General features: G+C 40.5%; 1 protein-coding gene across 1 annotated transcript in view; it reads right to left on the bottom strand.

Annotated features, from left to right (window-relative positions):
* The window catches only part of kdm4b (lysine (K)-specific demethylase 4B), a 42,359-nt gene that overhangs the window by 8,594 nt on the left and 7,075 nt on the right, over positions 1–26,690 (bottom strand). The window contains exons 6-17 of the mRNA XM_031750255.2: positions 21,280–21,329; positions 14,562–14,665; positions 13,046–13,183; positions 6,336–6,532; positions 6,011–6,258; positions 5,598–5,839; positions 5,060–5,180; positions 3,288–3,448; positions 2,959–3,157; positions 1,276–1,352; positions 892–947; positions 606–714 (exon numbers count right to left, since the gene is read on the bottom strand). Of these exons, the coding sequence (XP_031606115.1) occupies positions 606–714; positions 892–947; positions 1,276–1,352; positions 2,959–3,157; positions 3,288–3,448; positions 5,060–5,180; positions 5,598–5,839; positions 6,011–6,258; positions 6,336–6,532; positions 13,046–13,183; positions 14,562–14,665; positions 21,280–21,329 (1,702 nt within the window). The remainder of the gene's footprint in view (positions 1–605; positions 715–891; positions 948–1,275; positions 1,353–2,958; positions 3,158–3,287; positions 3,449–5,059; positions 5,181–5,597; positions 5,840–6,010; positions 6,259–6,335; positions 6,533–13,045; positions 13,184–14,561; positions 14,666–21,279; positions 21,330–26,690) is intronic.

Below are 26,690 nucleotides of genomic sequence, written 5' to 3'. Positions count from 1 at the left end.
AGCACTCAGATGCAAATGTCACCCAGCTTGTCTTTTGATAGATTATTCAGAGAGATGGGGAGGGAAAGAGGTGACATTATTTGTAGATTTGTGATAATGCACCAGCAAGCACTGCTACTGCCTGTGAAGTGGGATCGGGTGAATGGAGAAGGGGAGCGCAAACTACGAAGAGGGCGGGTGACAAGAGGAAAGGAAGGCAGCAAACGAGTCGCATTCAAAGACATGGGAGCAATGGGGAAATTGCCTCCTACCCACGAGATCGATGCAGTTCATTTGGCGCAGTGAGAAATGACAGCTGATTATTCAGCCATGCCCCTCAGCACATCTGTTTTTACCCAATATCATCCCTGGCTTCCAAAAAAGAAGAAGAAGAAGGAAAAAAAAAAGATCTATCCATTCAAACAAAAAAAATGCCTGAAATTCACCTAAACAGTATAAGCAAAACAGCTACAGTGCACAATGTACACTAAGAAGCATAAACTTTCTCCAAAAAGAAACAATGTAACAATCTTTGATGTATTTCAAAGTAGCTCTCTGCCTGTTTCACTTTACATAACAACACAAACAGACATGCAACTCTCTTATTTGTCACCATCTGATCTTACTAGATTCTTGCGGGTTTCTGGGACGGCACTGACGTCCACTGGCCCCCTCTCAATGGCATCGATGAAGCGAGCTTCAGCCACGGCGATAGCACAAATGACATGAACCCACCTGGTGAAGCAATGAATAGTTTGGCGAGAACAAATTAAAATAGCAGGAAAACAGGGAAATATTGATTCACTGTAAGATTTTGCTTTGAAAATCTTTATTTTGCTTTGAGTATAAGCTTGATGAACCATTATTTTTGTAATTTGTCAATTTGCATCAGCTCAAACACGTGGCACTAACCGGTTGTCTGTGGTAGTCTTCAAAGCTCCTCCTCTCAAGTTACAAAGACAGCACTCCTTAAGAACAGATAATATGAGAACAGAGAAAAAGAGGATTAAGTATAGAAACGGAGAACACATTGACACCGTTCCTCCCACACCTTAGCCAAATCAGTCTTTTCTAAACATAGCTTGGTTTGGACTTGTGATTGATGTCATGTTTGCCTAGTAGCAATCATTAGAAGAAGAGATGTAAGGTCAACGTGTCCTCAGAGGCTTTCATTCAAGTCAAATCTAATAAACATTTTCAACTAAACCTGCAGTTCTGGAGAATAACTTATTTCTGAAGTGGTCTTATTTTATGTGGGGGTGGGGTGGAATTGGATCATTTGCAGCCACTACTCACCACTGTCCAGGCTCCCGCTGCACACCTAGAGCACATCCAGGAATCACCAACAGAGTCAGGCTTCACGCCATAACAACCTGTTAGAGAAGAGATGCTACTGACTGCGCTCATCTATTTCATCATTTCATGTCATTTCCATGCATCGATATTCAGTGAGGACAGCTCATGGCAACATTACCGCCTTTTTTCTATTCCTTTAAACAGATTTTGTACAAATTTCTGCAGATTACTTCTCACCAAACATGTTTTTAAGCATTCTGTTCACACTTTCAGCTCATCACCATCTCCAGCTTAAGCTTCTGAAGCAAAGGGCATGCAGGTTTATGTAACACCTGTACATGTGTGAATGATTTTTAGGCAGATGTCTACTCCAGCACAATGAGGAGCAAAGGTGTTTTGACAGGATTTCGTTCTGCTTCATGCTCTCTTACTAACATCTGCGCTGTTTCCCCAGACTGAGTCAAACTCGTCCCTGGATAGCTAATGAACTGGCCTTGAAGGTGCACTCTGGCTTTAGTGATAATAAGAACCGAGGAGAGGAGGGTCGATGTTGTGATGTGGCACAAAACATCCATTTATGCATGCATTTCCAGAAAGGGCTGATTACCGACACACTTGATGAGTCAATGCGTTCATCTGCATCGTTTACAGCAAAAAACTTTACTAAAAATGTTCAGTCTAGATAGACGTCCTTGCATTTGGCAATAAAAAGAAGAGCCACGCACAGAGAGATTCCTGGGATGACTCAGTCTTACAGAATCTTAACAAGCTGCCTGTCTTTTCACACTTCGCTTCGACAGAAGCAATATGCCGTTAAAAGTCAACTATATAGTGGAAAGGCAGGGTAAATATGAGCTGGGGAAGTGTATGGTGTGTTGGTTTTTAGAGACACCTTTGCATGACCTTTGTCAGCCTCTTAGCCAGTTTAACCAGAGCTGAGAAGAGTTACACTAGAAAGCTTCACTGAGTCTGGCAACAGGGAATTGAGCAGTCTATTGCACCGCTGTATTGAAGAGTCATCCTCTGTGCCTCTGCCCATTTTCCTGAAACTATTCTCAGGGGTCTCAGGTGTGGGAAAATGTTGTGAGCACTAGATAGACTGTAAAACTTGCTGGTCCGTATTAGCATTAATTTATAAAACAGACATTCTCTGCATTATGAATTAAATGCTGTTGAACTGAATCAAATTCAGCTCTTTGACAGCACAGAGAGGAAAAAGAATTTGAAATCTACAAAGTATTGAGGGGGAAAAAGAAGTCTCCACATTTACAGATTCTTACTTTACAACGATTAACATCTATTATACAGTTTCAGGTTTGTGTTTTACCCACTGATTGAATGTGCACGTGGAAAATCAAGTCAAAAGACCAAATTCTTGTGTCCATTAGATACCCGACGTCTCAGCGGGCATACAAATGCTAACTGGCTCTAATCAAAAGCCATATTAAAATAGTCTTTGCTGGAAAGCTTTCTGTTGCAACAACAGTGTTAAATTTCATTACTAGCACAGAGGCAGTGTGTTGCCATCAGATTTATTTTTATTGCTCATCTAATAAAACATCAACTAGTACAGATGTCCCCAGGTGTACTAGTAAGCTCTCTATCACACAGAGGGTACAACAAATGAGCTCGTGTCCCAATGTTAAACCAACACAGCCAAAACCTTTTCAGTTTTATACTTACTGGCATGAACCTGCATTTGGCAAGATGAACAGCAAATCAGGAGGCTGGTTCCATCCTCCCCAATGTGATAGTTGGTGGGCGGTGGCTCCGTGTTTCCTGCTCCGACGCTGAAGCACATCTCTGGGACCAGTGGACGAGTCAAGCTGCCATGACGGGGAAATGAAGCGCCCATGGTTTCGTTATCAGCGGAGACATCTTTCTGTGGTTGGAAAGATCAGGAAAAAAGACAAGTTAAATGTTAGTTTGTGGCCCACTATTTATGTCTGTCCTAATGGGCCTGACCTGCCATTGTTATATGAACCACTCCTATGTGCCTGGCGTGTACCTACCTTTGTGTACGGACAGAAGAGCGAGCAGACAGCACAGTGTGGTTTGAGCACAGCTACTGCAGCATTGAAGGCTTTCTCTGCCAGAAAGTTAGGTGAGTGATTCTGCCACAGGTGCTCCTGCTTCTTCATGTCGCTATCCATCGGCATGGGGGAGGCCAGATCTGTGGGTAAAGAATTCAAATGCATGAGTGCGCTTGTTAGACAGAGGTGGGGAGGATAACACATACTGCAGTCGTGTTGAGAGATTTGTTACCGCTAATGATTTTTATTTTTCTCTGAAATGCACGTCAAGCGTTTTTAGAGAAGCTCCAGAATGTTTTTCATAAGAGAGCTCTCGCCAAAAGACAGGAACAGCACATTCTGGTCCTGCACAATAACAACACCACTCCTGATATAATTGGCTGATGAACACAAACAGCACTGACATCAATAATATGCTGTGCAGAGTCAGGAATCAATTTTAAAGTGATGCCTTGAAGCTACTGATCCAAACACTTTGTCAGATCTGGACCGAAGGCAGGAAGATATTTTCACAAGCTTCCCATTTAAGTGTTTTTTTTCCTCCCCTTCCCCTCAACCACCACAAGCCTTCTTTTTCTCCCTGTCCCCCACCCACCCTTTTAAAGAACATACCCCAAGTCGGGTCCCCTGCTGCCAACTCAAAGTGACTTTGAAAGCAGGTAATTGGAAGTCATGATCCCCTGATCAATAAGTGTCAGTCAGAAAATGAAAAGAAAAACACTGAAGAGAGAGTAATCTTGATTTCATTATCTCCATGGGGAGCTTCAGACCTGCTTGTTTTTCTTCCCACGAATCAATAAGAAAAACAAGAAAAACAAACAACAAAACAACAACAATGCTATCTTATTCGTTTTATGTACAAGAAAACCATGAGCTGGATGAACTTTCAGCTGTGCGGTCTGTCCAGACTCCTAATGCTTTATATGTAGTGACTACTCTAAAGGAATTTATTAGATGGGTTCCAAAGACTAGCAACTTCAATTCAAACATTGAAAATGATCACAATATTTCAGATTTCTCCTTGTTATGGCCAAAAAGGTGTTTTTGTAGAACACTACGCCATTATAGTGACGATAGCCAATTACCATTTAGATAAAAATATATATACACATCATGCCATGTCTCTTTGTGATGCTTGACAAATTTGTGAATTTTCATGACGCCGTCTAAATTTGTGGGTTTGCAGCACCCTTCAAATTCTAATTTGTTCATCTCTGAGTCCAAGTAAACAAATCTGCAGCAAAGCTGAAGTGCTAACTACTTTGGGCTGCTCCCTTATTCACAGTGGGTCACCACAGCAGGTAGCTCTGCGTGTTCGATTTGGCAGATTTTATGCCGGATGCCCTTCCTGACGCAGTCTCCGAGGGGATACGCGCCTCCTCCCGGGATCAAACTGTGGAGCTTTCACTAGAATGTGTAAACCACGACGCCGTAGAGACGACACCTGTGCCAAATCTGAAGTAACTACACAAATCTGTTTCCGGAAAACCCAGTTTTTGTTCTTTTCTTCTGTGCCTCCCTCTGGTCTTTACATCAGACATATTATTGTGTTATTTTGCTGTTTTTCCCTCCATAATTTATTCATGTCTACATGAAAACAGCAATTACAGCACTGACAACTGACATCCAGGCAGATCAAATTGTAGATCTACTAGCAGCTTGTGAGAGAGGTTTCTGCACAAGTGTTTAAGACTTTAATAGCAGAATATATACAAAAAAATAACTGAAGTGAAGGGCGGATATCCACATACCTTTGTCGCTAGCTGGATCTTGTTTGACAATGGACAGAGGGGAGCGCGTGGGTGGCTTGCTGAGGGGGTGGCGGCGACTCTTTTTTATTTCTGTAGGTATTTTCCTCTTGGGATAGGTTGCCTAAAATAAATTAATTTTAAAAAAGTGTGTTTCTTATTTTTGTTCAATGTGTCTAACCGTAAAATATTCATCTCCAAATAAAAAGTAATTTGAACATGTTCAAAGTTAATATTAATTTAATAAACTGCTGTTTTTGAGAATGGATAAAAAGTAAATGGAAAAACAAGTAATGACTACAGCTGCAAAAACATTTTTTCCTACATTTGTGTATTAGTACAGCAAATGTTAGTGGATTTTTTCAGATTTAATTAGCTTGTGTTTTATTAGCCAAATCAGAGTCTACTCTATTGTGATGTAAGCTCACAACAAATAAAGTATTAAACTGCCACCAAGTGGGGATTACAAATGCTTAAAGAGCTAACCTGTCTGACAGAGTAAAGGACAAATCTATTGACTTTCAGTCAAGATCGGACTCACCTGGGTGGCGCTCACATCCATCTTGTTGTCTGCTAAGATGTCGCTGTGTCTTGGGGACAAAGTGTCTAGATGACGAGCCGTGTCCCTCTTTGAATTCTTGTCGTCAGATGTAGCAAACTGCTCAAACGCTTCCTCGAATCCAGTGATGGCATTTTGGTCGCTGGAGATCTTCTTCGGCTTTCTCTGCTTCTTTTTCTCAATGTCGTCTGTCAAGTTCTGTGGTTTGGTTTCTTGTTCTTGCCCTGGCAAATAACAGATGAGGAGATAAAGTCAGAAGTGCTACTGGCTCATTAAAAATGTCTGTATGAGGCAATGAGGTTAAAACTACCGTGTGGACTGAGTAATGACTTTTTAAAGTGGAAGATTCTATCACAAGTATAGAACTAAAAGAAAGGCTTTCATATCTGCCTCACCCTCTGTAGCTGGAGTCTCTACTGCTTTAGCAGCGGCCTCAGCAGCCTGCTGCTCCTCGCGCTCCAGGGCTTCCAGAGTTATCATGGCCTCTCGGGCAAGACGTGCTTCCTTCTCCTTCTTCCGCTGAGCCTCACGCTCCTCAACCTGACGCTGGTACTCGGCAGCATTCAGCTCAATGCCTTCCTCTGCCAGGACTTTCACCTCCTCGAGCTTCAGACGACGGAATTGCTTCATCTTCTGCATGGCCCTGTCACAGTTAGATAGACAGCTAAGTAAAACCCTCATATTTACTTTTGAACACATAAAGAAATTTATAATACAAACCTTCGCAGGAGGTTTGCCCGGTGGGCGACGCGATGCTCCCTCCAGCTCTCCAGCTCAGGGCTGGTGAGCTCTGTGGGCTTCAGGTGGTCCAGCGCTGTTGTGTCTTTGCCCTGCTTCCACAGCTCATAGCGCTCGGGCTGCAGGCAGCGCACAAACACATCCATGGAGATTTTCACCATGTCCTTCCGGCAGGAACACTGCAGAGAAAAGACAAGGCTCTACATTAGAGTAGGGAATACCTGTTGTAAAGATGGGACTTCTGTGTAATAAAGGGGAGAAAAGAAAAAATGGGTACCGGGGGTTCTGACATAAACGGTGAAATTCTAGATGAGGATCTCCATTCAGGTCTTTCGTACGTTCTTTCAGAGCAGAGCCAGATTAAAATGCCCCGGCGGTCAAAAGTCTGGCTGTACTTCACAGCAAAGGTGCAAACTCAGCAGCCTGCAACAAGTGCTTTAAGCTGATACTGTGATACTGTTTCTGATCTAGAAAAAGACATTTGCTATAGCTTGCAGATTACATTAGACATCACGGATGATGATTTAGGTTTGATGGCAAACCCTGGCCACTAAAATGACCAAAGAAAGAGTGGAAAACAGTTAAACATGAAAATCTTATAAAGTTTGTATCTGTCTTGTGTGAGTGAGGAGTTTTGGATACTTACTAAAACAATATATCAAAAGCAGAGGTAACCATTCAGGGTAAACATGAGAGGTCTTTGGACAAAGTTTGTGTTCTCCATTCTTTAAGCACCGGTTTGAGCACCGTTTAAGCATCAAAACAAATCAATTACAGTCATATAGAGGTTTTGGAGCAAACCCATATGTAAAAGGCATATAAAATCTTATCAAGCGGTTGTTATCTGTCTTGTTTGATGGCAACTTGTAAAATACAAGAGTGAAAACAGATATAAAGATCCCTTTGAAAAATTATATAAATGAAACTTGTTAAACATGTTTTGGACAAACTATGTAAATATATAAAACACTTTACAAAGGGGACTAGTCTATCTAGATAATAAAAATCTCTTACTTCCATCTCTGTAAGTTACTAAAACCAGAACTGCTCTCTAAGAGAGAGAGGGAGAAGGCACCCAAACAATGCTGAACTGAATCTGATCTGTAAGAGCAAAGATGGTTGTAAAATTTTAGCTTCTGGAGGGAAAAAAGTTTGTTAAAACCTTTCTTGGGGAGAAGTTGGCAAACCTTTTAAGTACATTATATCCAATTTGACTGTTGACTGTGCATGCATATTTTATGTCACTGTGACCACGAACTAAGCTAATTTACATACACGACCATCAAAAAGGGACATCAGGATTACCAATATAGCTACAAAGTGACCTAACTTGCTTTTAAAGGTCACAGGTACAGAGGCCTAGAGATGTGCAAGTGGCAATCTCCCGGCAACCTTTAATTTCTATGGAAAAATGTATAGACCCCAACCTGTTAGCAAGCAGTTGTGTGGAGGATCAGTCACAAAGATGGTGCTGTACCAAAAAACTTTGGTCAATAAAACACATAATTTGCATGAAAGGTGCCAATTTGTCTGCAAACAATGGCATTTCCTCACTTCTTACAATTTTGTTTGCAGTGTTTGCAGACATAAGTAAGCACAATGAGAGCAATCAAAGTAGTTGTCAGGAGGTTTTTAGTATGGGACAATGCCTTAGGGAGCAACCTCCGGCAGCCACTCACCAGTTACAGAATCCACACTTTTCCCTGTTGACCAGTGGTTGCCAGACAGTTGCTGGCAGGTCTCTAGGCCTGTGTGACAAAGGCCACACCTGACAAACAGGCTTTAAATATACAGTAAACAACCAGCTGTTCCACTATGGTGTTGTATATACACCACTGACCTAAGATACCTTAAAACGTGATAATGACTAAAATATGGCACGAGACAGAACCATTGAATCATTGAGCTTACTAGAGTGGGAAACCGTTGCATGAAACTGCAGTGGTGCAGGAGTGAAAAATGGCATGGACATCAAAACCAAGTTTTGAAATACAGGAAACAAATGGAGGGTGGTGTAATGAAGGGAAAAAAGATGAGGAAGCAGACATATGAAAATATTTTTTGTGCCTCGCTTGCTGTATTTCTTTCAGATCCTTTTATTTCCTGATCTGTATTGAGAGCCTTGTGCTCAATTACTAGAAACACAACAGCCCACACCTCCACAGCAAAACAATTTCCAGCCTACATCTCATCTAGACACCACTTGACAGATAGAGACATTAAAATACTGTGTCGGTGATGGAATGGGGAATGGGAGGGCAAAAAAGAGGGGGTGCAAGTGCAAGCATGGGAACACCTGATTTTTACCACAATGATACTTTTACTGGAAACAGGACGTGACTAACAAAAAACCCCATCAAAAAACAGCCACCAAGATAAATATTGATCTTACCCTGATTGTACCTGGCAAAATGTGCATTCTTCACTGCTAAAGAGATTCAGCGCCTTGTTTTATTTTTAGGAAAGTGTTAAGAGGTTATGGACATCGTTGCCATCCTCAAGGGCCAGGATGAGTTACACTTTATTATCATCTAAAAACTTAATTAGATGAAACTCATTTGGAGATGCACAAGATCTCAGAAAACAAAAACCCACTCTGAGGCAGGGAGTCAATGAGCCCTGAAGTATACTTGGGCTCCTAATGAAGCTTAATTATAGGAGCCACAGAAAACCTGAAGCCCGGGGACTCACTGTGGATGCACAGCACTTGCTTCAGTCTTCCTTTATTTTTCAAAGTTCTTCAGTGTAGGGATACTTCTCAGTATATCCAATAGCATAAAACAAAATGAGATTGCATGAAAATTTAAGCATCCAGTTATTTTGTTCATTCTTCTGATGAAACAAAACTAACCTTCAAGATGCTAATAGGAATGGAGAATAATTTCAGAGGTAATTAAAAACTGTTTTAATGCAAAATTCTGAATGCACTGCACAACAGGGCTGCAGATCACCCACCTGCTAAGAAAACTGAGTAAGGCAACACAAAACTAATCCACTACTTTGGTGGTTTTTTGTGTTTTCTTTTGTTTGTTTGCTTATTTTTCAGTGAGTAGGAAAAAAAAATGCTGAACACATTTAAATAAAGACTAAACTGCTCCAATTTTTCTCCCACTCCCACAGTTTTCCCCTCCTTTCCTTCTTTATCTCCTCACATACATCCCCAGATGAGATCAGCTGCTTAACATGCTGAACAAAACGAGAAGGTTTAAAACAAAACAGTAGAAACGTTCATTGGGATATGTGGTAAAACAACTGTAAAGTGGCACGAGCCAGGTTTATGCTTACATTGCAAGTTGTTGTAAATCTCAGCGATATTCAACTGTGATTAAACGGTCCTCACTAATCTGTGTGGCTGTAAATCAGAGGTTTATTATCCTCCAGAGTAAAAACTGTCCTTAAAGTCAGAAAAAAATAAACGAACAAAAAATCATTTGTATGTCCTCCTGCATGCAGTTGCTTCTGCAGTGTACTAACTGCCATTGCAGCAAATATACATTCAGCAAGAGCGTCGAAGCTCAGGCTGCTGTGTATTTTTTGGCTGTATATAAAAAAGCAAAAATATAAAGTCAAAATTGACTGTAGAGTTTTACAAATAGATGATCTTTCTAGGCTAAATTAATCAAATTTCCTCAACATCTGGGCAGAAAGAAATCTCAGCAGCAGGAAGGTTCATTAGGCTGTTCAGAGTGAAAAAATTAAACTGTAATTTTAAATTACTTAAGCACAGCAATGAAAAGTTGCAAAGAGATTTTTGTTGTTGTTTCTCATGAGCAGCATTAGGGTAATTGTAGTTATAGCATCTTAATTCACCTTGCCCACACTGACACAGCTTCCTAATGTGATAATGAAAATCTCAGTAACATGTCTGTGTTTTACATATGAGCTAAATTTACTGCTGATCTTGGAAACTCTGTGGACGAATGCTGATTGTTTTTGTTCATGACTGGCCTAATTTTGTTGCTCAGTGTCAAGAATCTAGTCTGCATCTTAATGAACACTTCCTTTTCTTCTGCTGTGTTTCAGGCAGTGTTTGCTACATTAACACTGATACAGTCCTTTCTTTAATAAATGTAGCAAAAAATGCTAAATGTTCAACTATATCATGGACAAAGTTGATGAAAATGACTAATAAAAACATATTCTCTGGTCTCATAGAAAAAAAACAGACAAGCCTGCAAACAAATACAGAAAAGATGAAGCAAGTCATCTGTAGTTGAATCTTTAGATGAAAAAGTGATGTGATTTAGCCCGGGACCTGGGAGGATGATTTTTGTTCATTTCCCAGACAGGGGGGGGGAAAAAAAAAAATCACCCTGGAAGCCTGGAGGAACATTAGCAAAGTGTGAGTGAGCACCAAACGAGCAGAGAGAGGCTTTCACCAAGAACACAACAACCCAGAAGACATAAACTTTTAACATTCAGAAAAATAATGCTGCAGCACTAAGTATAACAATATGAAGAATCTTTTTCACCGACTTCAATTCGTCAGTGGAGTCTACATTTTGCTGTCTTCCCTTAAATGTGCAATAGAAAGAAAAAAAAAGAAAAATCCTACTTTAGCTAGTCATGCAACACCTTTCTTTTTGATTTCTTCTGTTATTATTCTTGTCATTTCAAAGAAAGCTAGCCACTTCCACACTCAATAGTTAGATCTATGGTTCAAATGAAATTGTTTGAGTTACAATGCTTTTCTGATATGCTATGAATGAGGTACTAAATACATGAAATGCAAAAAAAATGAAAGAAAATTAAATGGCCAACACCTAGCGCACAGCCAGAGGTGGAGGAGAAGGTTAATTAGAACTGTCACGTCTTAAACAATAGAAGTACAACCCCACACAGAACATGCAAGGAATGCTGACAATAGACCTGCTCTGACCGCAGATGTGTTCACTTAGGAAGCCAAACAGATGGGTCAGCAGTTAAAGAGCTTGTCTTTAAAAAGGACTGAGACATGAAGCATGCCCAAATTCTCTCTCAGTCTCTGTCGTGTGCCACCAGCCCGAAAACAGTGACAGATTCGATACCGAGCCCCATCGTTCACTGTCCTGTTTGATGCTGACAGACTAGGGCTCAGCAGGGGGAAGGCGGGGCGGGGAGGGGAGATGAGTTAATGGATGACTGCTTAAGCCAAAGACAGAGAAAGATGGCGGAGTTAAGAGAAAGATTAAGAGAAAATGAGACTTTATTATTGCTCAGGAAGAAGGTGGTGTAGGTAAGCCATCTGAAACTACTATCTATATCAAGATACAGAATATAGAGAATATTAGAATTGAATTTTTTTAGGATATCTGGGGAATGAAAGGAAAAGAAACTAAAATAATTACGGCCCTGTGGATGTACGCAGAGGGACAACCCAAATATAGAAAAATCTTTCAACTTTTTCAGGCATTTAGGATCCACTTATTAACAAGGCTCAGCGCAAGATCTGTGCAGTGAGCAAGAAGGCAAAGAAACGCCTTCAGCAGGTCCTGGTCTCTGGTTCATTTTAGCCAAAGGCTCATCTGCTTGGTCCCAATGATCCACTATGAGAGGTGTCTGCTACAAAGCTGTAAATTACACAGCACAAGTTCTGGGACAATCTTTATAACCATAACACCCAAAGAGTACAGACGCCCAAGTGAAAGAGAAATCTGGCTAGAAAGAAAGAGCCCTGCTCGTTGGTCGGGCTGTTGTATTTTTCCACGTTCCTCCGGCTCTGCGTGCCGAGCTGTGCTGTCGATTTGTCGACTCGGATTAGTCGTGCAGAATGGAAAACTCTTCTTTAACAAACTGAGACAAGCGCAGTGGAGATGCTCCCTTGAGCACTGGCGAAAGGAAGACTGCTGGAGCCTCGACTACTGGTTCTTAAATTACAAGTGGCCACATGGGTAAAGTAGGAAGGCCGAAAATGAGAAAGAGCGAGAAGGGAGGGTGATGTGCTTTTGCAAACTGGCACCTCATAAATCTGACATGCAGCCAAGTAGAGAGAAAGCAGGGAAAAGGGACACGCACACACACAAAGACAGAGACAGAGGACTGAACATGAAATGGAATGTATAGAGAAGAGAAAAGAGGGGAGTTTCTTCCAGAGGACATTGTCGTTGGGCTCCCTTCCACAACCAACCCATGCCCTGTCAATTTCATGCTCAACAGCCCACGGGCAAAGAGGCAGTTTGCGTCAGTGCAAGGATGCGAGGGTACAGTTAGTGTCGGTAACAGATGGTGTGCAGCAGAGAACCAGACGCTGCTTTTATATTTCGATATGATCTATTACTTCATCCCTTCAAAGAAGCAAACACCCAGAGCAGGAAGGCTGCAAACCTGCCTCTGAATCACATATCCGATCAAAACTATTCAAGTGGAGTGTCTACACTGGCCTTCAGACCTCGTTTCAAACAGCTTCATGCTGCCAATTCCATCAGGTTACAGACAAGTGCTGACAAAATTTAGATAAAAGCCATTTTCTAAATGGATAGACATGTTATATAGATGGTGCCCAGTTTGCAAAGTTAACATGATCATTAATGAGCATCGCTGCTTTTCTTTTAGCCAGATTAGTGTTTTGTTTTGGATGTTTTTGTGAGATGATTTCAAAAGTTTTCAAAATCCCCCAAATCACTTTTTCCCCATCACAGCTGACACGTTAACACAGCAGACTGAAATTTCTCTGTTACGGTGACTTAACCTCTCTGGAATCGGTCTCATCTTACCAGTGTAGCCATCTTGCCGTAGTCCACCCAGCGCAGCGTGGCAAAGTTTGTGGACTCTGCACAGTTGAAGCCATGGTTGAAGCCGGCGTGGTAGCCATAAGGAAAGGTGATCATGAACTCCCCTTCATTCTGAGTTATCTGTTCACACAGACAGGAAAACACATTTTTTTAAATGCCTGAAGGCTGAATTTATCAGTAGTCTCTGTGCACAAGGAAGGCATTAATCTATTTACCAGTTATTTCTTACAGCTATATTTTATTATTACCACCAGTTGCACAAAGGCTACTGCTGACTTAAGGTTTGAGGGAGTTTGAATCCTTGAAACATCTTGTCCCTGTTTTTCTGACTTAATTTGACTAAACATGGCTGCTGCTCCGAGTGCTGAATTTCTTCCCATGAGCTCAGTGTTGTTCTGCAAATGTGCTCTACTTGTCCTCACATTTTTAACCACTTTTGTGTGTGTGTGTGTGTGTGTGTGTGTGTGTGCGCTGCCCCAAAACCCAAGCTCTATATATCTGACTGGGGATCTCAACTTCTTTGCAAAGCATGGATCTTGGCAATCAAGAGACACATCAAGCCAGATAAGGTGACAGGCATAAGAAGGAGAAACGGAAGTAGGGGGCTGAAAGTGGGAGATAAACTTCTTCAACTAAAGGCAGTGGTTCAGATATCAAAAGTACCTTTTTGCTACTGCAAGAACACAAGCTTTATTTTTACATTCGAATCAGGAAAGATACTGTAGGTGTGTAACAAGTCAAACGTTCACCGTGATAATGATGTCCTGAGGGGTGAGAAATGAGAAAAATGGGGTAGAGGGGAACCCTTATGCTGACTCTGGAGAACATCAGATGCCTGCTCCGTGTCAGCTTTTTTTTCCACCCTTCCTCAATCTTCCATAATTTGAAGACTGAACTGCTGAACAGAACAATAACCGATAGGTGAAATGATCCCCAACAATTTGCTACGACTGACACAATATCTTGACTCATACTAATTATTCAGAGCCAGTATAAGTTGTGATGTTTGCGTCAAAGCTGAGTCATTAGAAATAAAAGCCCACTTCTTCTCCAGCTGACGCAAGACACACTTGGAGAACTGGGGGAATAAATGCACCACTTCCCACCATCTGATACTAAATATTTCAAATCTCTTCATTGTTTTAATGTCAATATCTGCATCACAATTTCCATTCTGATCATTATGAGGCTGAAGATGCGTGTGTGCTTAAGCACTGGGGTACAGCTTTATTCCATTTTATAATGGTTGCCTACTTTAGATAGATGTTAGAGTCGTGTAAGCAGAGAAACAAAGGGCAAACAGCTTTCTTTTATATGGTGTTAAAGGGTGAAACAGTGTCAGCCAGTTTAAGGTAAGTGGGTGGGAGGGACTCTATTGCTACTTCAGCCAGCACTGGTAAAGATGCTTGTATGACAGTTAAAACAGAAATTGTTAACATTACTTTATTTCCTCATGGATACCTTATACTGTGTGTGTAGGGAAACAGCAGCTACTCACCCTGTCAAAGGGAATGCCATACTTCTTCAGGATGGATGGTGATATCAGTGTCATTTTGTGGCGAAGGAAGGCATCGCAGCCTTGGGAGCTGCCGGGAAAGAAGCCTGCAGAGGGTGAGAGTGAGCATAGGGCATTTAGGGCATTTTACTGACAACCACAACATCATCTTACTGCAACGATCGTAGGGTATATATGTATATGTACATATGTTCATGTTATCATCAACCTCTGAAGGCAATGTTATGTTGTCTTTTTTGCGTTTCTTTCATGTGCCACATTCAGCAAAATCTGTATCCATGACAGAATTTTGTTCAATCACCACTAAAGACAGATTAAAGACTTTGAGAAAATGATGCAGGCCTGGCAAAAACAGCCCACGTTTTTTTTAAACTCTTGCTAGTTAATCTAATGGAGTGAGGAATTGCTGTGCATCTGCTTGTCTGTTTTCTTAGCAAGGGTATAACTGGGAATCCAAATGATCCAAGTCATTTAGATAAGCAGTTTGTATGTTTTGGCTAAAAGTTATCTTTTACACTTTCACAACTACTAACTGCCTGCATGTGAGCTATTCATCTGTATACTGTAGCAACAGGAGAATAACTGGATTTAAACTCAGAGTTAGTGAGAGAAGACGATTAATAAGCAGAGCCCAAACCCATATACCAATATTTGGTGATTGGCAACTTTCTCTTTCATACATAGGAAACGATAAATGCTTGGAAAAACTGATTATGTGTACTTTCATTCATTGAGAGTCAACTCTGCTTAGATCAGCTGGTTGTTTTGTTTATCATCAGGTATCTGGTGTGGTGCCAGTGTTGCACAGTGTTTCCTTTTTCCATTTTCACTTATTGGCTGTTATAAAGCCAATACACACAGATGGATCAGCCAAAAACATCAACCTACTGAAGTACACCAACACTAAAGACAATATGTCAACCGCACTCATAAACCATCACGTACATGTTAAAAATGGATTTTGTTCTCACCAGAAACTTCTTTTAAATCCACTTAATAAGCCTGAATCATCGAGTCTCAGATTTTACGAACCGAAACAATTATGCAGTGACTATGAGAGAAACTGTCTAGCAACGAAGTGTTGAGCATGAACAGTAATTTCAAGGACATCGGTTAAGAGCTGACACCAATGCAGCACTTGTTCCTGAAAGCCATTAATTATCATAATCATTTCCTGGGCCAACAATCCCCAGATGTCATCGTGATGCCCCTGTGGTCCCCTGCCTGTCAGCTGGCACAAGTGAACTTCTTTGAGAAGAAAACTTAAAATGACACGGCAACTGAATACATCAACTACTGCATGGAAATGGGTGACAATATTTACAGATGAAGCTACTGTACACTGATAGGATCATTGCTTACTCTGATATTTAGGAGGAAAAAACCTAATTATTCCTCTTATTCTGTTCTCAATCACTACAGCACCCTAATAGCATGCCTAAAATTAGGTTATGCTGTGAAGCATGCGGGAGTCCGAGACATGAATGGAATCAATCTCTGATCTTGATGCAATATTTTCATCACACTCTGTCTGAATTAGAAACTGACAGTATGTTGCAGTAGTATTACGGCCACAATCCAGCATAAACCATTACCAAGAAGATTGTCAGCCTCTTTACTGGAATTTAGATTGAATATATTAATTTGCACAAACTGCTTTGTGCAAAGTACAAAAACCAGATTACAGAGTAATTAAAGGAGAAAATCAACACATTTGAATGTACTGCATTAGCCTGATTACTATACAACAGCGATCGGAGAGTAGATTTCTATGCTCCCTTCATATGTGTAATACAATGCCATAAGTGTATTTCGACACTGACAAATAAACAGCCATCTCCAGTTGAAATGCAACCATTTATCTTGTTATTGTTAATCCCTCAACCTGGAAAAGGAAATCCGGTTTCCCCTTGACATGGGCAGAAATTAATTTACTGCCCAAAGTGTGGAATAATCACTTTACCACAGTGCATGAAAATTCACTGATTGTGGGCCTTCAGGTTGGATTTCTGGGGAAATCTGATGGATGTCACTGTGTGTAAAGGGATACAACAGCATAAAAGTGAAGCTGGGTGCTGTCACTCTGTAAAATTGTGATCCAGTTCAGTGCAACCAATGCAAACAAAAACAAAAAAAACAAACAAAAAAACCTGTGGGGTTATTTAAAACATGGTATTAATTTGCAGAACCAGCAGGACTAACAACAGTGACAGTCAGAGGCTACTGATTATTTAAACCATGGTCTCGTTTGTTTACTGCAATGTAATTAATCCAAAAACAATACAATGAGCTGTGCATTAATTACCGATGTTTCAGTCCCCAAGGTCAATAATAAAAATTACTGCAAGTCAGCTTCTTTAGGACAGCATTCAAACTACACTAAAGGAAATGTGAAACTGAATTTGTTATTGTATCGATGTGGACTTTTCCAGCTGGAGTAATTTACTAATAATACCTATCTTGTGTTATAAAACAAACTCAATTCCTTAAAAACGCCGCCTGCTTTGAGATCATAATATACCTCTGACATTTTGGGCTCTCAAAGCCCCGACTCACTCTCTAAAACAAAGGCTCACTTTTGCTCTTGGAGACAGAAAGACAGACTCTGCATAATCAAAAGAAAGAATTTCTCCTCCATCGCTCACTCTCCCACCGCCTTTACCGCATGTACCCACCAGTGCCTCAAAGGGGGGTCCATCCATGCCTCCACCCAGTTAAACTTTAATGTGACTGACAGTATAATCAGCACCCATTTCATCCTTCATTTTCACTGCATTGTTTCAGCCTCTGTTCCACCCTACAAAGCAAAAGAGGGAGAGAGGGACTCTCTACTCTCTCAGTGCCTGCCTGCTCGTTGGAGCTGATAAAGGTGAATAATGTGCCGACAGAGCCTGCGTATTAATCCCCATTAAAATGCAGCTGGCTTTCTGAGCTCTCCATGGGGTAATATTAACTTAAAGGCTTCATTCTGTCCTTTCGAGTTTGAAAATTAAGTTCCTGCCTCGAACCCTACACCCTCCCCTCTTCCTCACCTTAACCGAAAAGTCTCCCGCCGTGGCAATAATAATGCAAAGATGAGGAGTGATGGGAGTGACGTCTGTCACCGTGTCAAATGTTTGGAGAGGAGCTTTTAAGTAACGAGACCATTGTCCCAGTCCCATTTAGCATCCCTGCAACACTCATAACTGTCTTTTTAGGACCCCATAAACAGTTGGCTGCCTGTTCCGAGGATGGCTTTGATAGGTCAATGAGAGCCTGTTAAATAACAGTGGCAGTGGTGTCCTCCTACTTCCAGCTGGTTAGATAAGAAGAGAGGAAGATGGGAAAGAGCATCAACATATACAATGTATTTTAAGGTAGTCTAGAAAGTATGCTGCTTGAGATCAAAGGTGTGGAGGTTATTTAAAAAAAACATTAAACAATTCTGCATACACTGAAATGCATAATCCCCAAGTATTGTCCTAAAACTGCCAAACCAGGCAGATAAAACTAAGACAAAATGCCCATTTTGCAGTATAATGCAATATTTATTGTCACCTTACAACAAGCGTTTTTATTATCAGCAAAGACTTCAACATGCTCTGTGAATCAATACAATACAATACAATGGGCCCATCTCACAGCAGACTTTTTGACTGGTATTTTAGAAAAGGCACAGATGGAAGTAATAACAGTAATTAAGGCTCCATTCTATTTAGGTGGGCCAGTAAGTCAATGTGAACACCAGGTCTGTGAAACTGAAACAACTGAACAAAATGATGCCAAAGCTGCAGTTGTGTTTAGTACTGGTAGTATTTGTAGGGTTTCCCCCTGTATTTAGTTTTTAATACTTAATTGTAAAAATATTAAGTGAGAGATTTCAGAACTAGGGTGTTTAAGGATGAGGCTCTCTGTGATTTGTACTTAGGATTTGGAATAATTACAAGGTGTTTGTTAATCTTAGATTCTTCGGTGGATTTTTCATGTCGTTTTCAAACTGCAAGAGTAAGTTTTTGCATGAATGAAGCCCAGTGGTGGGCCCATTTGACAAACACTCTATAAATGACCGTAACTCCGTTACCAACTGTGCTAGAGACAAAATTTAAGTGGTTTTGGAGAGAGAAAACAAAAGCTTTACAGGGATATGTATCATGGTAGCAAAAGAAAATTCAGGTACTACTGTCTGAATGCAGACAGAAAAATCAGCTCTGGCTAGATTTTATTATGTGCGCTTCACATTAACGTAACTCCTTAACCATTTTGGGCTAGAGAGAAAATTCACATAGTTCCTAAAAGATAGGAATTAATTTACAATTTTACAGCCAAAACCACAAAATAAGTCCAGGTGGCCTGTGTGATACTTTCATGACAACGGGTTATCAGTATAGCCATAAGCCTGACACTCCAGTTTGCATTGCCCTAAGCAGCAGTGCATAAGAAGAACTTTATCACAAAGTCAAAGATCTTGGGTTATTTTTGCAGCTTTCTTTTGTGGAGAAATTTTAATGCAAATGCTCCATAAACATATTAAGTAGGTTGTTTAAGTGTTTTCCCTTTATACCAGTGCAGTAACGGCTGCAACCAAACCCCTATCCATTGCTGGCACAGCACTGTGCAGATAGCCAGGGAGTTCCTGCATAGAGGTATTTTTGGCGAGGCTTAAAGGCCAACACCACAAGAAAATCCACTGGTAAAATGATAAGGAATGAGAATAAAAACATAAGAATTAAAATCCTCTCCAAAATGTGTCTCAGAGCAATTTAGCAAACTGCTGAACAAGTAGAACATAAACACTGATATGTTTTTGACTTCCAGAAGTGAGCTCTCCTCTCACCCACGGCAGCTGTATTTTACAAATGAGGCAGGCAGGTGCTGGATAAGACAGCTAAGCTGCAATGTATGACTGAACACCCTGCTATAAAAGCTGGCGCTAATGGGATCTCAGTTTTAATGTCCAAAGCCAGACTACTCTGCGGGTGGTTTTAAAAGTAGCATTTAATGTCATTTTTAACATTTTACCAGTGTACCCAGCAGATGTATGGATAAAGGACATCTGGGCCAAGACTGTCCATTTCCCTGTGTGTCAGTCACTGATTACAATATGAATATAGATACACTTAAAAAAAAAAAAAAAAAAAAAAAAGCTAAATTACTGCAGCGTGACAGCTGATGCTTTCAAAATTACAGCTGCCAAATGTGCTCCTCTTATCCCTCCACATGGACTTCCTTCCACAGGCTGCTCAAATGTGACTGGTCAATACGACTCTAAAGCCTAAAGCATCTCGCGCCTTGCCTACAGATTCTGCATATTTATAGGGAAACCTATTTAACTTCATGTGTGTGTAGCCCACAGGAAGAGGTTTTAGACCTGGAAATGCAAAACCAGCTGCCTCGAGCTGTCTTTCAGCCCCTCCCTATTATGTGAGACGGTTGACCGAACCTGTGTGAGTTTAGTTCATCAACAACAGTTTTTCCTTATAAGCACAGGAAGTGAAATACTGTTTGAATGCTTTTGTTTCCTTTGTGCATAGGGACAAACTCCATATATGATGCATAGTCAAATTCCACCCAGGAGTGATAACTAGGAGATAACTGGGAGAATGTGTCTATTTAAAGCAAGTCTCTCTTCTCACCTCGATATCTTTTCCCTCACTCTAAAAAACATTCGATACTAAGGTTAATCCTCACTGATCAAAACAGAGAATAAGAGTAAAAGGAGAACATGGGTGCTGGAAAAGAATGGGGAACAAAAGGAAACATCTTGTGTCAAAGAAAGATGGCAGAATGGTATCACTTCACTGCCTCTTTTATCCACCTTAGACAAGATTTCTAGATTTGAGATGAAATCCTCATGTCAAAGCACTCTGACTATAAAAGTCAACAAAGAATATAATGCTGAGAAATCTGTTCTACTTTTTTGTTTTTTTGCCCTAGTTGAAATATGTTTGACGTTTTCACTTCTTCACAGATTTCTGACAGGCGTTAAGACCGTTCATGAATCATCTACAGCCAACACTTCCTCCTCGGGATAATAAACATTAATCAAAACATAGTCCAGAACTACCGGCCTTGATTGTGTGAGTTTTGCAAGTTTTCCGTCATTACTTCTGCAGAACAAACAGGTGCTGCTGGTGTCACTTCAGACAGCTTCTACTATAAAATTCAGCATCCATCCTCATCTTTTTAGCATGATAGACTGCACACGTTAAGTGCTTCAAGCTGCTCTTTCTTCTGCTGCTCCATTTTAGCACAACCAAGTGACCAAAAAACAAAAATCTATATTTTTATATATTGTGGCAAAGTGGCATATCAAAGTTTCTCACTAACTCAATGCATATGTGCCACACTGTTGATGGTAAGGACCACTGTATTTGTCAGATGAGAAGCTGCGGGAAGGTTGTTTATTGTGAGTGCTAAACAATGACGTCCATACTGCGGTTGGGAGGAGAGAGGGTGAGATGTAGCTCAAAAGTGCCACTTTATTTTCTATTTAAAGATGCATGAGGGGGGCAATAAGCGTGCTTTGAATGTGTGCTTGTGTGTATTCAGGGCATGTGTTAAGTGTGCAGCGCGTGTATGATTTTAATGGCGTGTGCTCTACAGGCGGAAGCACTTGCTCTGTCACTTAACGCATGTGAGTGAATGAGATAAAGGCAGGGAAGCGTGCGGAAGTGGTGAATAAACAAACTTAAATGGATTTTAATTGAAATTAGCTTCTCACCTTGTGCCAGCCTCTCTAGTCTTTTGCCATGCTCAGGAGGGACAGTATACCTGTGGAGACAAGAGGAAAAGATGACAAAAAGTCAGGCATCTCTGACTTGTGTTGAACTTTTTTTTTAAACCTCATTTTCACCTTCTCTTTCTTCCAATAATCTTAAAAGAAATCAAGCTGTACAGAATATTTTTACATCTCTAGTGTGAACACTTTGCTTGTACTAACAGCTTAAAAGGAATCTGCAGTTTTGCTGAGGTGAATCTGCAACTTCAGGAGATCTTCTCATAAAGCAGATGTGTGGATAAAGCTCGGTTGCATTCTTAGCATTAAATATAATCACAGAACCATTATTTTCCATTGATGATTTAATTCATTCATCAATTGCTTAAGATGAACACAAAGCATATTTAACAGTCAATGCACCTGTTAAAATGTCAAACAGCAAACATGTGGCTATGTGACAATTTGACTTATGATTCACCATAGTATTAAAAGCAAACACACAGATGAGCACACAGGGTAAGACGCAAGCGGGAAACAGCAAAACACACAACCTGTTAAGGTTTTAATATGATTTAGAGTCAGAGCTGTGAGAAACACACCACGGAGACTCATGGTTGTATGTGCATTACTATAGTGATTGACTTGGTGCAATTAAGAAGAAAACTTTGAACAAAAAATGTCAATATCTAAACACTGTAGAAGCGAAAGAAAAAACATTACCATTAAAAATATTTATAGTGAGACTGGGAGGGAAGGAGAGGTTAGTAGAAAAGATCAAATGACCGGTGAAGGGCAGGACCAGGAGAAATTAGCGTTTTGGGAGTGCTAGGTTATTTCTGACCTCTCAGCAATTACTGGTTTGATGAAACTGCCCATGACATAACCTTCACTATTCCTCCCTAAAACAATTTCTTGGTTTTGTAACTGACATGTCTGTGCATTTGGCCAAAGCCCCTCTTTTTGTTTGTTTGTTTGTTTGTTTTTCTTAAATCACCTCAATATTTTACATCCTTTTGTAACAGTAACCCTTTGGTCTTGGTGTTTGTGCTAGAGCGAGGTATTACTATTGGCATAGTGTTCATGCTGGTTATACATGAGGTAGGTACTGCAAAGTGCGTGGCATTACACCAGTTGTCATATGCTAAATTTAGAAAGCAAATTTCTTTCTAAAACAGAGTGGGAGGAAGGGAGCAGAGCTAAACTATAATCTGCTCATTTGTGAAGTTATTACATACTCTTTATTACAGCAATTATTTCCTCGGTATTGTTTAACCCTCCATAGACCTTGAGAAATGAACATGGGTGGGGGGAGGAGAAAAAAAAAAGCCTACATCTCTGCTTTCTTACAGAAGCCTTCACAACCAGAGAGATGTTTGAAACAAACTGAGAAAGAAGTAACAAAGAGAGAGACGGTGAGAGGCCAGCGCACCTAATGAGAGACAAGAATGGACAAGAGAATAAGACTCACAGAGAGGAAGGGATGAAAAAATTTAATAAAAGGAAGTATAAAGAGAAAGTCCATTCCAGTCAGAGACGCCATGAAACATGGCGCCACACTGCCACCTGTAGACAAAAGATTAGACCGTCGCTGGAACTGCAGGCTCCTTCACTGTTTTATCGTAAACACTAAAAGCTATGCATAGATTTTAGCTCCAACCTGACATTGGGTTATGGGCTAATGTTGTCACAAAGCTCCGCAGGCATTCTTATGAGTTTGGTTATGACCAGATATATCACTCGGGTTTTGGGTCATATAGAGAGCATGGTATACACACGGATACAACTGAGTGCAGCATTGTGATGCAGTTTAGTTGCAGCTCAAAATAAAAAAAAAAAAAGAAATAAAAATTAAAAAAAAAAAAACTGTAAAAAAGAACAGCAAAAAGAAAACAAAATGGGCTTTGAGTAATTCCAGCATCTGTGTTCAGCTAGGCTAAATATATCCCACACCTCTCAGCTGAAGATTAAATTGATATCGATCTTTTCCTCCAACTCAGGAACACAGAAAACAACTACATCTAAACCGAAGTTTTGGAGTCCACCTCTAAAAGCTGTTTGGTTTTTGTTTTTGCTGCGTGAGGTAAAATCACATCAGAGCTTTCTGTGCAAATATGTACATGTTTCAGAGAACTCCATCCCAGAGACAAACTAAACAAATCAAACGATCAGCGTGAGTCCTCCTGTTCCCCTCCGTCCTAAGGCTGAGGTTTCCATGGCAACAACACGTATGTCACTCTGCCGGCATGGTGAGAAACGCACAAAACAACACACGGCAAATGAAGGCTTGAACTTTTACACCTCTCTGGGGAAGAGTGTTATTTACCCAAGGTGGGACAGCTTTCCAGGCAGGTAGAGATGGAGGGGGGAGCCTTGACAGCACGAGAAGTGCCACTGCATGTGTCACTGCATGTTGCACACACACTTATTCCACAAGTTTTGCAAGTCTCATGTTCTTTTCACTCAATTTTTATGTTATTTTTCTGCACAAACATTTCCAAACACATTTTTTACTTTTAGTGTTAAAATACGGACACACACACACGGACATAGGAAAGCTCCTGGCAGCAAACCTCACTCTCTCTTGGAATTTTCTTTAAAAATCTGTAAACAACTATGGCACCGTTAAAAAGGAACTTTCAGCTACTACAAACATCAAGTCAACGCTGAGAACACCCCACTCAACATCCGAACTGCAGCTACATTTCAACTTCTATGCAGATTTTCAGCTCCCTGTTCCTCTCCTCTGGGAACTGTCAAACGACAATGCTTCAAAACCATTGGACTACAGAGGAGGTTGAAAACTGATGGTTTCATAATGAACTCCACCCTTCCTGGGAAGTTGCAGCTGGGCTACACTTCAAAATATCCCTTTCAATTCTCTTTCGTCAGCCTTTCCCTATCTTCCAGTTGCATGCTCAGAGGCTAATCTTTTAACTGACAGCAGATCTATTGTTGTGTGTTGGGGTAGATGGATGATTGACAGGGTTTCAGCACTGAAAAGAGAAAAGAGAATGATGGAGGGATAAAGACGGGGAGAAAGTGACTGGCAGCTAAGGCTGAGATCTTCCACACATCCACTAGAGTGTGTGCGATTGGCAGTAGTAGTTTTGGTAGGGTCTGACTTTGATGGGAGCAGAGTTGCATGGGGAAACGGAGTTAATTTCACAATCGGCTGCACTATGAGAGGAGAGGAAGTGAAAGACAAAGAGAGCGTGTGTTTTAAAGGACCGTACTCTGTTTAACAGCCTGTAATTACCCCACCACACACAAGTATAAAAGTGAAAATGATTCAGTTTCAGTGGGGGGGGAAAAAAAAGCGCGGGTGGGTGGGCTTGGTGAGAATTAGGCAAGAGAATTCAACAAAAGCATAAAAAGTCTGGGGGACGAATAAGAAATGTTGAGAGAGGAAATAAAACTCGTACATCTGTTTAGTTGGGCATCAATTAGTCAAACTGATGTTAAAAAAATGTGATGGCAAACTGTTTTGTTTTTTTTGTTTTTTTTAATTACAAGAGTCTTGATTACCCAATTTGATAATGGTTTAAAAAAACAAAACAAAAAAAAACAAACAAAAAAAAAAAAAAAAACACAAGGTCCTCTTTCTGCTAAAATCTGTCTTGTACATTAAAATCAGGTAATTTCTGTTATAGTGAGCAAAACTGGTCTCACATTGGCTATGCTTTGCATACCTCTCTGGCTACACAAAGAACATTACTGAAATTTAATAAATGCACATAGGTAGACGACAACAGTAATAACACTGCCCTCAAGTGGCCGTGAAAGGATTTATACCATTTTGGTGTGTTAAAAAAAAAAAAAAAAAAAAAAAAAAATCTATGAAAGAGCCCTAAATATATAACCAACAATGGTTTCCATAATAATCTTTAAACACGGATACAAGAGAAAGACAGAAACACCACACCTTCTTAGCAATTTAATAAACACTGTGGAGGCGTATTCAGACAAAGGAATACTGCATACACAGACCTCCATAAGCAATGCAGCAGTGCCACAGGTCCAGAACATGTAACACCAGATTGAACATTGCAGCTCGATGAATGTAATTTCATCTGTCATACCACACGCACTTTGATACTGAGTCGTAGTGAAATATACTCATGCTCACTCGGAGGTGTGAAAACAAGACAGATGATTTTAATGAGGTGACATCACAGAGAGGGGGAGCTATAACACATAGACAAATGGTATAGCACTTCAGGAAGCAAGCAAGAGAGGGGAAAAGGTGGCAGGGAAGCATACTGTGAAAAGAAGGAAGACAGGTGAGAAAGAAAACAGAGATGGAAATCTTTGAAACAACAATAAAAACCCACAAACACACACATACACAGAAGCAATACTGTATTTCTGAAAGCTGAGATGACATTGCTCCCCTCCTGCAGTGATATGGATGGAAAACAAGGTGGAGGGAAAGACAACACACACACACACACACACACACACAAGACAATCAAGGAGCAGAAAAGGTAAGAAGAAGAACATATTTTCCCCTCAGGAACCATGGACATCCAGGGCTGTGTGACAGAAAGAAACACAGACAGCAGGCAAGAAAAATATAAATCTGAATCACAGCACTACCTCTCCTGTACAACAGGCTCTGTAAATAGTTTGAGCAACTCCCAAATGTCAAGGTACGATGAGACAAAAATCAATATCTTTGTTTTTAATTTACCATTCTTCAAAGTACCGCATCAGACTAGAAATTGAAAAATAAATCATGTGATTAAGATAAAGTGACAACTAGCAATTATTAAGAGAAATAACTTTTGTGCCCACTGTTGACACAAACTGTAACAACTAACATTTTTTACCCCGCATTGAACTGAAAGAAACACTACTTTGTTATTGTTTGGCATTACCAATCAGTCAAGCTTCAGTTTGAATTCGTATTTGCTTGAGTCCAAAGCACGTAATTAGTAAATTTCATCAAGATGAATGATTTGGCAAAAAATTTTTTTAACTGAAAACATGGTTTAATTCATTTCAGTTTTACTTCTATAGCAACAAATCACACCAGCAGTCACCTTAAGGTGCTTTATTTTGGAACGTAAAGACCCAACACTGTACTTGGTGACAGTGGGAAGGAAAAACTTCATTTTTACAGGAAGAAACATCCAGCAGAACAGAGCTCAGAGAGGGGCAGCCATCTGCCGGGACGAGTTAGGGGTTGTGGCTAATGGTCTGCAACGAGCGCAGCAGCAGTTGTGATTAACCTTACACACAGCTAACCAGATACTAGAAACAAAGAGGAAACAGGGAGGAAGGATAGCTAAACTACCCTATATATTTCCATCACCCCCCAGCATCAGTTTTTACTGCTATGTTCTGCTTTGGAAACGTAGTACACAGACATCAGTTTGGACCCAAAATCAGGTCAGCTAAAGGCAGACACGTTG

This window comes from Oreochromis aureus, linkage group 15 (assembly GCF_013358895.1).
Source record: "Oreochromis aureus strain Israel breed Guangdong linkage group 15, ZZ_aureus, whole genome shotgun sequence".
In the NCBI taxonomy this organism is placed as follows: Eukaryota; Metazoa; Chordata; class Actinopteri; order Cichliformes; family Cichlidae; genus Oreochromis; species Oreochromis aureus.
This window is presented reverse-complemented; position numbering and strand designations above follow the sequence as displayed.